Below are 13613 nucleotides of genomic sequence, written 5' to 3'. Positions count from 1 at the left end.
CAGTGCTGGGGACACACATGTGGCACCGTCCCTGCCCCCCAGGACTTAGAAACTAGTGGGGAGACTGAATGAACAAATAACTGATGTGAAGTGTTGCCGCAGCTATGTGTGGGGCTCAAGCAGTGCTCAATGGGGAGCTGTTATCTGGGAGGGGCCACATGTTTGGTCTACTCTGAAGTCATCAGAGATTGGGCTGAAGGGGCCCCAGCCTCTAGCGTCTACTCCTGCGCTTCTAAATCGTATACCCAGGAAAGCAAGAAAGGCTCTTTCATGCAAATGTTTATTAAACAATACAAATATGCATCTAATGCTCCACTTGATAAGAAATGAAACCAATCTATTACCTACAATATAGACAATACAAGAGGACAAGCGAGCCCGGCTTCCCCACGCAGCGCCGCCTCGCTCGGCCACGCTGGGAGGCCAGGCGCGGTTCGGGTTCCGCCGGGTGGAACTGCGGTCCCGTCAGCGGCCTCCCCCTTCGCTGAGGACGGATTTCAGGAGGAAGCAGGGCAGGAGGAGGAGCACATTCCCCGTGAGCTGCGTTCTTGGTCCATTAGAGTGTGAGGCGAGAAAGTCTTTCAGGTCTGGAAAAAAATCCCGAGAGTGTATGAGACATGCTGTGGCAGGCTTGCTTTAAGAGAGTGAAGCAGAGATGTCTGCACCTGCTCCGGTAAAGCCCTTTTCTCGCTGGGCCTCCTCTCTAGGCCTTGCCCGGCGGGCTCTGCATCAGCCGCGGAGCCTGAGCCGCGGCTTCCCGGCCACGAGGAGGGCAGCGCGGAGCGCGGAAAGAAGCCCAATGTGGGGAACGCGGCGCAGCCAGGAAGACATGCTTCCCTTTAGCTTGTACCTTCCTCGCGCTGCGGCTGGAAACAGGAATTTTTGTGTAACCTGGAGAGCTGAAGGAGAATCAGTTTGCTGTTTTTAAGGCTCGCAGAGAAACAGCCCTTGAGCCCTTCTCATCTGGCACATGAGCTGGCCAAGGTGATCCTTCAGAGTTCCACACCCGTCATTTAGCAATGCAGGTAAGTGGATCTGATTTAAAATAAAATAACATAAAATAGCTTGCACCCATCTGTTGCAAAGAAGGTCCAACTTTTCCCCCATTAGCTCTGACTCTATTTCTCTGACTAGGGACCACTTATTGAAGAGAAAAGCACCCATCCCTACAGCAACGGCGGATATCCCCACAGAGGAAGTTACAAGGCGCAGCTGCAGAGCACTGGGGACGATGCCCCACCCGCCGTGCTCACCACCCTGCTGAGGCAGTGTGGCTCCTCCACTGCAGGTCTCACTCTGAGCCCCAAGGCTCCGTGCGCGTCTGGCTTTCTATATAGCTAGGACCCCAGCCCAAAGGTGTTGAGTGGGAATCTCGGGGGTAGTGAGACGGGGCAAGGGTCGAGGCCAAAGTCGCCGGTGGTGAGTGGCTACCCTGTGAAGCTGACAAGCCCCACAGGCATGGCCGCAGGCAGGGGCACAAACTCCACTAAACATTCTCACAAGCAAGTCTGGGCTGGATGTGGGGTCAGCTGGGCAGGGAAGCATGCCGATGAGGAAAGGGCCAACTTAAAGGGACCTTTTCCCCAGGGCTGATTGGCAGAAGCCACCCTTCTCTTCCCCCGACAAACCCTCCAAGCACTGTCCCCTAGGATTCCTCCAGAAACTGCCTTCTGAACGTGAAAACCTGTGGTGAGCATAAACCGTCAGAAACTAATGAGTAATGATGAAGACGAGCCACCGCAGCAGGGACCTGCCCTGCATCTGTCCGTAGGTGACTACGGTGGGCATGTCCAGGAGGCCACGCTCAGCACAAGAGCGAGGTCAGGCCCACTCCAGACCTAGGCACCATTCCCCACCCCACCCCACATGGGAGAGGGTTGTTCCAGGGTACTACAACCCCACAAAACAGGAACCTTAGCATGTGGGCTCAGAGAAGGTTCCAGAAAAGCTGATGATACAACAGGTGGTCCCAGCGTGAGAATCAGCTACAGGTAAAGAAGGGGTCAGCCTGTACTGAGCTTCACTGATGTTCCCCTGGTGGAAGGGAACAGGCTGCCCACAGGGAGAAGGATCCAGGCCCTGTTGGCCGTCTTTTCTTGTATATGAACCTAAAGCCCATTGTTATAGCCGGCTTTGTGAATTTGGTTAGACGGAGTCCGTCCCTCAAGCAGGGGTCCCCAAACTGGGGCTGTGAGCACCATGCAGTGTCCCTCCCAGGGGGCCCAAGGTCACCCATTGAGCTTAGTGAGAAAATATTAGAACTTCCACTATATACTGATAGTAAAAAATTAAAATAAGCTTTATTAATATTTACTGTGTATTAGAATCTCTGAAACCAATGGTTCTATGGCTTGTCCTTATTTTATGTCATACCAAAAAGGAAACTCTGCTACTGATGGATGATTTACTATAACCCGGGATTTTAATTATACACTTATCAAAAGGTCTCTTTTTAGACTTACGCAGACATAGAAGAGATTTTTATCATTATTTTAGTCTTAGGCATATATGTAAAGGAAGATATAAGTGAAATCAAATTTGTGAATGCTCAGCATGTGTCACTGTGTCACCACCACTGAGTGGGGATTTAAATGGAGGCTACCTGGATGAGGATAATATGTTGTTTCAGTATGAGTTCCAGAGCCAGCATTCCCCAAACTTTCCAATTTGAAGATACCCCTGAATGCCCCTGGAGAGCCAGATGGTTTCCTCTCTGTGATGACACTCAGAGAAGCTCCCCCACTGAAACGGCACCTATCATGGGAGAATGTCCCAGAGGGATCTGACAAAGGGCCTGCTCTCTCCTGGAAAGCACGCCCACTGCTGAGAGCCAGCTGGGGCCAGGACCTAGGAGGGCCATCCTTCCAATAGGCCCACAGGCTGGCTCTGTTCGTTTGCTTGTTGGTTGGTTGGCTGACTGCTTTGTGCCAGAACTGTATTTTTTTTTAATTGGGTTTGAAGGTGAGGCTTGACCTGACCCCCATCTGACATTTACATGACCTGTTTATCTCTGAAGACATTCGAATTTGCTACTTCACTGTGTCATTATTTAGACTCTAAATTTTAGAACATAATGGTTCTTGATACTAAAGAAATATTTAATTCTTTGGGCTGTGTGTAGGAAGAATCACCCTCTTGGTAAAATGAGATCTTGGGCTGAATCAAGGACTGCTAGCTCCAAGGTTGTCATTCTTCTTGATTTTTTTTTTTAACTCTAATTATAACAGTGCTCATCAGTTAATAGTGTAATGGGTATTGTTCACAACCTAAAAACCACATTTCAGTAAATTTGCATATAAGTGCTAGATTATGAAGTCATTTTTTCTAACCTCATTGTATTGATGTGAATACGGTTGATGGTGATGATAATAAAGTAACAATATTTTACTTTATGTATAATATGAAACAGGTATAGGGCCTTTTCATCTTAACAAACCAATGGGGTAAACATTGCTGCTGTGGAGACTGAAGCACATGAACATAACATAAAGATCATGAACATAACAACAAGTATTTTGGGGGGTTTGAACAAGTATTTTGGGGATTTCCCATGCTTCTTTTATATGCCACATTGCCTCTTTACATGCAAAATTAACAAATGTAAATGAAGAAAATGGTAGAATGATAGTTAAACTGTCTTAAGCATATTGTATTTAGAGCACTGAAAATTGATTGTTTTAATGTAATATAATAGTAGGTAATAGCTTATATGGTGTTTCTTCTTTGGCACTATATTTGGAACTAAAAGGTCAAAGGTCATCCATTCAATATTTATTTAGAATTATTATGCACAAAGCATTATTTTAGGTCATGGAACAGAAAAAAATTATAAAATAGCTCACACCAACAAACAAGATTATTTTGCATAAATTTTATCCTGCCCTGCACCCTCACAGGGCAGGTTATCCTACCCTTGAAAAGATATTATATTGGGACTAAGAAAGCCTGTCAAACTTGGACCCATAGAGTATCAGAGCAGGGAGAGCCCTTGGAGATCCTTTGGCCTTTGGGTCCCTGGAGGAGCCAGAGGACCACAGTTTTGTAGCACGTTGTTATCTATTTGTGATCCCCCATCCATATGTGTCCTTTCACAGTAGAAATATATTGTAAATACAGTTTTCCATTCTATCTTCCATATACTCTTCAAAGTCATCATAATCTTCCATTAAAGGAGTTAAAACATTTACTTACCTATTATTCTGCTGTTGGATTTACAACATGTTCAAATTTTCAATATTCTAAATAACACTATCAAAAATATTCTTAAAAAGCCCAGAAATAAACCAACACATTTATGGTCAATTAATCTATGACAAAGGAGACAAGATTATACATTGGAGAAAAGACAGTCTCTTCAATAAGTGGTGCTAGGAAAATTGGACAGCTACATGTAAAAGAATGAAATTAGAACACTCCCTAACACCAAACACAAAAATAAACTCAAAATGGATTAAAGACCTACATTGTAAGCATGGATACAATTAAACTCCTAGAGGAAAACACAGGCAGAACATTCTTTGACATAAATCACAGCAGTATTCTTTTGGATTTGTCTCCGAAAGCAAAGGAAGTAAAAGCAAAAATAAACAAATGGAACCTAATTAAACTTAAAAGCTTTTTTACAGAAAAGAAAACCACTGACAAAAAGGCAACTACTGAATGGGAGAAAATATTTGCAAATGATATGAGCTATAAGGGGTTAATATCCAACATATATAAACAGCTCATACAACTCAACATAAAAACAAAACAAAAAACCAGATTTAAAAAAATGGGCTGAAGAACTGAGTAGACATTTTTCCAAAGAGGAAATGCAGATGGCCAACAGGCACATGAAAAATTGGTCAACATCGCTAATCATCAGGGAAATGCAAATCCAAACCACAATGATACATCATCTCACAACTATCAGAATGGTTATCATCAAAAAGAACACAAAGAACAAATGTTGAGAATGTGGAGAAAAGGGAACCTTTGTACACTGTTGGTGGGAATATAAATTTGTGTAGCCAATGTCGAAAATAGTATGGAGGTTTTTCAAAAAACTAAAACTAGAATTACCATAAGACCCAGCAATTCCACTCCTGGGTGTACATCCAAAAAAAAAAACAAAAACACTAATTCAAAAAGATACATGCACTCCAATGTTCATTAGCAGCATTATTTACAATTGCCAAAGCATGGAAGCAACCTAAGTGTCCACCAACAGATGAATGGATAAAGAAGATGTGATACACACACACACACACACACACACACACACACACAGGAATACTACTCAGCTATAAAAAGAATGAAATTTTGCCATTTCAGCAACATGAATGGACTTGGAGGGTATTATGCCTAGTGAAATGTCAGATAGAGAAAGACAAATACTGTATGGTATTATTTATATGCAGAATCTAAAAAACACAACAAACTATTGAATAAAACAAAAAAGAAGCAGACTCACAGATATAGAGAACAAACTAGTGGTTACCAGAGGGGAGAAGAAAGTGGGGAAGGGCAATATAGGCGTAGGGAAAATAAAAGGGTTATTATGGGATTATATGAAATCATGTGTGTGAAACTTCTGAAAATTGTAAAGCACTATAGAATTTAAAGAATCTTTCATTCAATTAAAAAAAGATATATTTAGGGCAAATCTACTTAGTGGCTCAGAGAAAAATTCAATAAAAAATGTGATTTTGCCAATAAAAGTTCTGGTTATATCCATAATAAAATTTTAGTGTAAAAAAAAACCACTCCAAAACAATATCATCTTTAATTTATACTGATAATTATACGAAGAGTCTGGAATGGTAAAGTGGTTAAGAATCAGACCCTGAACGCTTGTGCACTTTTGGTGGGCATGTAAATTTGTGCAGCCACTGTGGAAAACAGTACGGAAGTTCCTCAAAAAATTAAAAATAGAACTACCATATGATCCAGCAATTCTGTTTCTGGGTATCTGTGCAAAGGAAATGAAAACACTAACTTTAGAAGATATCTGCATCTCTGTGTTCATTGCACATTATTTACAATAGCTATGGAACAAAAGACATGGAAGCACCGTAGTGTCCATTGATGAATGAATAGATAAAGAAAATGTGAGCTATATACATATATGTATATAAAACAGAATATTATTCATCCATTAAAAAAAGGAAATCTTGCCATTTGCAACAACATAGATGGACCTTGAAGGCATTATGCTAAGCAAAACAAGTCAGACAAAAAAGACAAATACCTCTGATTTCACTTTTTGTAAAATCTAAAAAAAAAAAAAGAAAGAAAGAAAGAAAAGAAAAGAAAGAAACCAAACTCAGATTGGTGATTGCCAAAGGTGGGGAGCGAATGGGTGAAGCGGGTCAAAAGGTACAAACCTTCAGTTATAAAATAAGTCATGGGGATGTAATGTATGACATGGTGACTATAGTTAATAACACTGTATTGCATATTTGAAAGTTACTAAGAGAGTAGACCTTAAAAGTTCTCATCACAAGAAAAAAAAATATTACTATGTGTGGTGATGGAGGTTAACTAGATTTGCTGTGATTATCAGTTCTCAATGTATACAAATATCAAATCACTGTGTTGTATACCTGAAACTAATATAACGTTATATGGCAATTATATCTCAATTTTTTAAAAAAGTGTTTGACATAGTTTAGGGATGTGCTTATGTACTCTGTGAACAGTAGCAATTTTATTCACAGATTAATATTAATTACATATTAATTATCATTATGTCAATGTTTATATCAATATGCCATGGTACGTTAATTTATATTTTAAAATAATTTAAATGTTACTGTAAAATACCATATTGTTTCTAAATTAACAACTAACCTCTGTGATTATCTCTTAAGGAAAAAAAAAACAAAGACAAACTGTAGGAGTTAACCGCGCTAAGCTTCAGTTTCCTCAAATATAAAAGGGAAAATACCTATTTCCTAGGCTTGTTATGAGAATTGAATAGGATTGAGTGTATAAAGTCTCTGAAATATACTGAGAGCTAATAAAGACAGTTATCATCATGATGATTGCCATTCTCACATCATCATAACCATCTATCAGCGCAGCTGCTATAATTATCATCGTCATCCTCATGTCATCATAACCACTGTCAACACAGTCACCACCACTGTCACCTGCCCTGAAGCAGAATCAATGGGTCAAAGAGTACAAAAGGTAACTGCCCTTTCTGCACCTGACAAATTACTCTGAACGATGACTGCACTATTTCGCTCAACTTTGATGAGCAGAAGCCACATTTTCAGAGTCGCTGTCACTGTCCTTAGCGGACAGCAGTCCCAGTCTTGGATGTTTCCCAGGATGTGAGCAGACATCCTAGAACCCAGTTCCTGCTCTGTTGCTTCTGAACCCCAGCTGGCCTTGCTTAGAAGATTGGAAATGATCACAGCTAGTCCTTTCCCCACATCACTGCTGGGGGCACCAATGACAAGTGGGAAATGACTTCACCTGTAGGACTACATAGGCACCATCTGCAGTTCTGATGCTTATTACATAATTTTGTCTTCCATTCTCTGGGGCGCTGAAAGAGCAGCTAGTGAATCAGGGGCACAGGACCAGCAAACAGAGAGCCCAGTAGGAGAGGGAGGGAGGGAAAGGATATTGTACTGTAATCACACTCCCCCCCACAGACACTGCGTGTACCAGGCGGAGCTGGCTGAGAAGGGGGCGCAGCCGTGGGGTTGAAGGACTGCACCTTCACTAAGAGTGTCACTAGACTGCTAATCCAGGTTGCGGAGGAGGGAGGCTGAGCATTCATTAAGTGTGTTCCTCCACTAGGGGCCCCACCCAGGGAACCCCACCAAGAGGGCTCTGCCGCCAAGAGTGCTGCCCCTCTCCTGCAGTCCTGACAGTGGACAAGGGGGTGTGAAGCGGGGATGAAGGTTTGTGCTACCACTATGCGTGCCCTTAGATAGTGGAATTTGCCCAGGGTTGACTGTAGTGCAGGGAGGAACAGGAGAGTGGGCCTAAGGGCTTCACATGGAGCACACCCAGGGCTATAAAGAGGGCTGAAGGGCTGTGCCTGCATTAACTGAGCCCCTCACTGCTGTCCCAGCCAGAGCTTACTGAAAAGGCGAGAGGGCGATGGAAATGGAGTGCCTTCTTTACTTGTATCCCTGGTCCCTGCCCAAGACGATGGCTCAGCAGCAGAGCATTTTTTTGTTTTCTGACCTCGGAAGTTCACGTTCCTTACTTAGTTTTACAAGCAAAACATTTGCATTGAGTTGGGAACTGCTCAGAATCTTCATAAATGCATGTTCACCCTGCGTGTTCTCCACACCCCACTGGCTTTTATGTGGCAGGTCTGAGCTGTGGTTACCAGGCGCCTTCCTTCCCTGGGAGCACTGACGGGTTGGCCTTGAAGGGCAGCACCTGGCCATGCAGGACTGCTCCTGTCCTGCTCCAGCGTTCCCTCGCATTTCACAGGTGAGAAGGTGGTGTTGGCTTAGTGTAGAGAAATACCTGTCTGCCAGGCGCGGCTCTGCTTACCAGCTTGCGCGCTCCCCGAATTCTGCTCTCTGTAAAGGACGCTTAAGGACACTGGACATCACGTATACACTCGGCAATCGGGATATGGGACGCTTAGGAATAAATTTTTAAATGACAGTAATAGTAATACACTGAGTGATTCACGACGACTTTCCCGAGTCATGAATCGACCCAGGTTGCCCATGCCTGGATCGTCTGGCACAGGGAGATCGCTATGGATCTCTGGGTAGGAAGGAGCAGCTGCCCCTGTGTGTGGGTTGTAGGCACAGTACGCGGGTCTTCTTACCACAGCGGCCGGGTGTCTGTAGCGGGAGGCAGTGCAGGGCCGCAAAGACACACCTGCAGAGGCGGCAGCCGCGGAAGGTCCAGGCTCCGTGCCCCAGCGCGCCGCATTCGCTGCGGAGGCGCAGGCCCGGCGTCAGTGCGCGGGCGCGCACGCCCCCGGCCCCGCCTCGCGCGCCCCCGGCCCCGCCTCGCGCGCCCCCGCCGCCCGCTGCGCCCCCTCCGCCCCGCCCAGCCCGTAACCTGCTCAACCCTCCGCCTACCTGTGCCTCTGGTCGTGCTCGCAGTAGCGGCCGGTGAAGTGAGCGGGGCACACGCAGAAGCTGCCCAGTACGCAGGTGCCGCCGTTCCGGCAGCAGCGCGGCCGCGGGGGCGCACCTGTGGGGGAGGCCTGGGCGTCAGCTCCGCGCGCGGCCCTCTGCATCTGAGAAGGCCGAGGAGGGCCGAGTAAGATCGCCGCCGGGAGGCAATAAAATTGGCTCCCTGCTAAGAGTGTTTGCTCAGGTAAACCCTGCTTGTTAACTTAAGGATTAAAACACGAACTACGTGGGGTGCCGGCGGGTCAGGAAGGAGCCGGAGCCCTAAGACAGACGGGAAACCCTGACCCCTACAAGTAGGGTGTTCTTTCTTTCCTCCTTTCACATGTTAAAGTTAGGCTGTGACTTCCCAAGATGGTGATTAAAGACAGGCCTCTCGGGCGGACGGGGACCACCCACGGGTGTGAAGAAGGCAAAAAAAAAATTTTTTTTTTAACTCCACCACTGCCCATCCACGCCCCCACCTCCACTGCGGACCCCCTGGGGACCAGGGGTCTGGAGCCTGAGAGTCTGCAATAAGACTAGCAAAGGTCCGCTATCATCCTGGGTTGGGATAGTTGCTTTAAATACATTAAAATCACAGTGCTCTGGACCCGCAGAAAAATACCCGTTTAAAAGCGAACGCAACGTTTTACCAATAAAATAGTAAAACATTTTTCAGAGTAAAAGAGCACCTCACTAGAAAATATTTTTTACTTTATAAGGTATCATTATTTGAAGATGGTAAAATGTTTTATAAACTCAGAGTTCACTGACCGAGATGACCTTTGTGGGCAGCATCGCGACTTACGCTCTCGGAAAGTCCGCGAGTAGGGCAATGAACCCTGCGGCCTCCAGCCCTCCGCGCTGTCGTTCTCCTCCCTAAAATTATTCCAGGTCCAATCGAGTGTTTTCTGCTGGAGCTTCTGAGCTGTAGCACTGTTGATTCCTTCTCTACTACCTTTATATTTCTCTCTTTGATAGCCTTAAAAAGTTAATTGAAAATATGAGACTGATCATGATTGAGAAGCAAATATGCAACAAAAACTGAGACTGTAAACAAAATGGTTCTTACTGTTTCCCACGTGGATGATCTGTAATGCCAAACTGATCATAAACAGAAGCCTAGAATATTTAAAGAAAGTTATCAAAGTTTAAAATATAAAAAAGTATGAGCAGAAATTTATATATGTATAAGATGTAATGCATTCATATACAAATATATAAGTATATAATGTGTAGGTATATTTTTAATGTACAATAAATATTATGCAGTCATTTTGTAACTTGTAGTTTTAGATTAATGTTGTCATCCCGTAGAAAGATGTTGAGACCAAGAGTGTATGTGCGCCCCTTTAAGAGAAGGAACATCGTGCATGCATTGCAATTTATTCAGGCTCTTCAACACCCCTCTTGGCTCTAAGATCTAGATGATCTCCGTTCTTACCTAACAGAGTGGCTCCGGGTCATTTTCCTACTGACACGTCTGGTATAAAAGTCTCCTTCTCTCATGGATACATTGAGGATCTCCAAGGAAGCTGAGTCTGACAGTTTTTGTATTTGAAGGTGTCTTTACTGCAGGTCCTGGTAGAACTGCCTCAGGAGCCAAGATGGATAAGTACAGAAGACACAGGTATTTCCTACTCTCTACCCAGGCCACGAGAAACAGCAGTGAGAAACAGCAATGAGGTCTCTCAGTTCTGCTGTGCAACTCGCTTAGGCAAAGGCAGGCTGTGACAGGCAGGGCCCAAAAGTGAGCCTCAGGGATCATCCCCTCAATGAGACCCCGCTGGGGGTGGGGGCAGGGTGGGGTGGAGACACAGCTGGATTCTCTCCCCAACAGTGTTTACTGTACTGATAGCAGCAGGAGTGGTCAACCCCTAATGTAAAACATCGGGGACCAAAGCAACAAGCCTTTCCCTCCCTGAAAAAAACAAAAACTTAAAACCTCAACGTGAACAAAAATCTTTCATAGGAAAATAGAGATTTTATATTGCACACTCCTTGTACTGGGGGATGGTGAGGAGCCCAACTAGAGAAGGGACCAGTTGTGTGGGACAGAATTGATCTCTGGTGGCCTCTGCCTGCAGCAGCTTAAAGCAGGGTTTCGGTTCGGCCAGAGGTTGAAGTCAGGCCTCGGCAGTGAGCATGCTGAATCCTAGCCACTAGACCACCACCACCAGTGGCCAGTGACAAGGCCCTGGCCCGTCAGCTGTGTAGAAATGAATTTCCACGTAGAGATGGAAAGTAGTGAAGCAAGTAAAGTGTTTATTAGGAGGAAAAAGGGTATGTGTGGATAGACACACGGGTGGGCTCAGAGGAGAGTCATGCCCTCGTGGTAGTTTGAATCATCTTTATGGGGCATTTCTGCCGGGTTTCCTTTGGCCAATCATCTTGCTTTGCCTCGTTCTGAGTCTGTATTTGGTACATCTCAGGGTCCTCCCATGAGTTGTGGGCACATCTCTTAGCCAAGGTGGATTCTAGCGAAGAGGCCTGTGGGAAGGTTGACATCACTTACTATGGGGTGGCACCCCCTCCCTTTTTGACCCAAGGAGCCTTTCTGCACATGTGTAGTCAGGAAGGTCTCCTTGACTGAGAATGAGAATGAGGAATCTGTGGTCTTTTATCTCTTACCTGGGCGGGGCCCAGCCTTCTCTCTCTCTCCTGCTGTTATGGAGTTTCTGTCCACAGGGAAGAAACTTCAGCTGTTCAGCCTGGGGCCCATCTATCTCCTGCCTCAGAACCAGCAGGCTTGAGTTCCAAAAGCCTTGAGTGGGGAGCATGAAGATAAAGAGAGTCATTTCATACCTCCTTTCTGAGGATGCATCAATATTTTCACAAACAGGGCCTTTTCTCTGTGCCTAGCATAGTGGTGAATATATCATATTCATTACCCACTTAATACAGCACCCCTCGGGGGAGGCACTCTTATTACCCCTCATGTTTCAGTGAGGCTTAGAGTTTAAGTCCAAAGCTTTTGGCATTTAGATCTTTGAAAAACATGAAATGCACAGATATTACAAGAAGGCTGCAGGGTGCCGGGTATCTGAAGACCACTGAGCACAGGGGTAACTGCCATCTGCTAGTGTCTGATGAGGGGCCTGCTCTGTATCCAAGAGGGGAATGGTTTGGGGGCCTCTTCTGGGTCTTGCTAATTTTCAGTTTTTCTAATTGCCAAAATAAGGACTGGGCCCTTTTATCACACTGCAGAGGACACCTTGCAACTCTGGATCAAATTGTTCTTTGATTTTTGCATAAAAACTACTTTCTAAAAATAGCATGCTTCCTCCAAAGATGAAATAGTCTTTGATACTGATTTCATGTTTTAAACCTTTAAATGGGAGGTTAATTAAAGATGCCATTAAATAAACTAGTAGGGAATTGGTGAGCCTGGCCGCCGTGAAGCCTTCCAAAAGCTGGGTCTGTGAGCTTCCAGGACCAGGACCTGCAGATCTCAGTGGGCAAAACTCAGGAGACACGAGGAGGTTGCCTCATACCTTCGTGAAGCATCTGTAATGGGAGTCATGACAAATATACTTTTAGACTTAAGGGTTATTAAATCGAAAACCATAATTTAGTTACATATGAAAATAAGTATATATATGACTTTAAATCAATAGAAAGTTCTTTATGAGCGACGTGGGTTGTACACTAAAAACCATGGATAAGCTAAAGGATTATATTTCTTTGAATAAAAAGTTTTTAAATTGTTCAGTTTATAAGAAGATATTGAATCCAAACCTTTCTGACAATATTTAAAGTTTTATAAGTAGTTTGTAAAATCTACAGTTTCTTTTATTAAATTTTGTATTTTCAAATATACACAAAAGCTAGGATGATTCAATAACATTTGGTTCAACAATCAACTTTTGCCAATCTTAAGTGTTATTTTCCTCCACACTTTTCTTTTCTTGGTGTTTTTTAAGGCAAATCTCAGACATCACGATATTTCCTACATCAAATAAGGTTTTGAAAATATGCATCTTATAAATGGAAACTGTAGAAAAAGGAAGGGAAATGTCTTGCCAGCAAGACAGGATTGAGGCTAGAAATAGGATGAATGTCCCATTTCTGGCTGTTTGCTTAGGATCTGAAGTTAGCTCTGGATTGAGGCTAGAAATAGGATGAATGTCCCATCTCTGGCTGTTTGCTTAAGATCTGAAGTCAGCTCTGAGGAGGGAATGGGCTGAAGGCTTAGGGGTGATAAAACACTCTGACACTTGCTCTCATTTACTTAAAGGTCTTACAAAGAGTTTTGCATTTCACTAGGAGGAGCCCAGGTTTGCTTAGTTAATAAGACCCTGCTGGAAGGGGTTGCCAGGGAGCAGCTGGAGGCCCTCTGGTGGGCAGGCAGACCAACACCCCTCCCCCCTCCCCCGCCCTGTCCAGGGAAGGTCCTCTTTCTTGTTATCAGTTGTAAACAGATAAGACTGGAGCCGGCCCACCCATCAGACTCCTTTTGAGCTGACATGAAGTGTGTGGGAATTGGGATACCCTGTCTCAAGACTGGAGACCACCCCACCTCTATGT

General features: G+C 44.4%; 1 protein-coding gene across 1 annotated transcript; it reads right to left on the bottom strand.

Moving 5' to 3' along the window:
* Positions 1–270: 270 nt before the first annotated feature.
* On the bottom strand, positions 271–10231 carry LOC101283169 (cryptic protein-like; the record flags this gene model as incomplete). Its single annotated transcript, XM_033400121.2, has 5 exons — positions 271–587; positions 8792–8901; positions 9051–9165; positions 9895–10068; positions 10159–10231. Coding segments are annotated over 5 exons (594 nt in total), but the record flags the coding sequence as incomplete, so codon positions are not given.
* Positions 10232–13613: the final 3382 nt, after the last annotated feature.

This window comes from Orcinus orca, chromosome 7, assembly GCF_937001465.1.
Source record: "Orcinus orca chromosome 7, mOrcOrc1.1, whole genome shotgun sequence".
NCBI classification, from domain to species: Eukaryota; Metazoa; Chordata; class Mammalia; order Artiodactyla; family Delphinidae; genus Orcinus; species Orcinus orca.
This window is presented reverse-complemented; position numbering and strand designations above follow the sequence as displayed.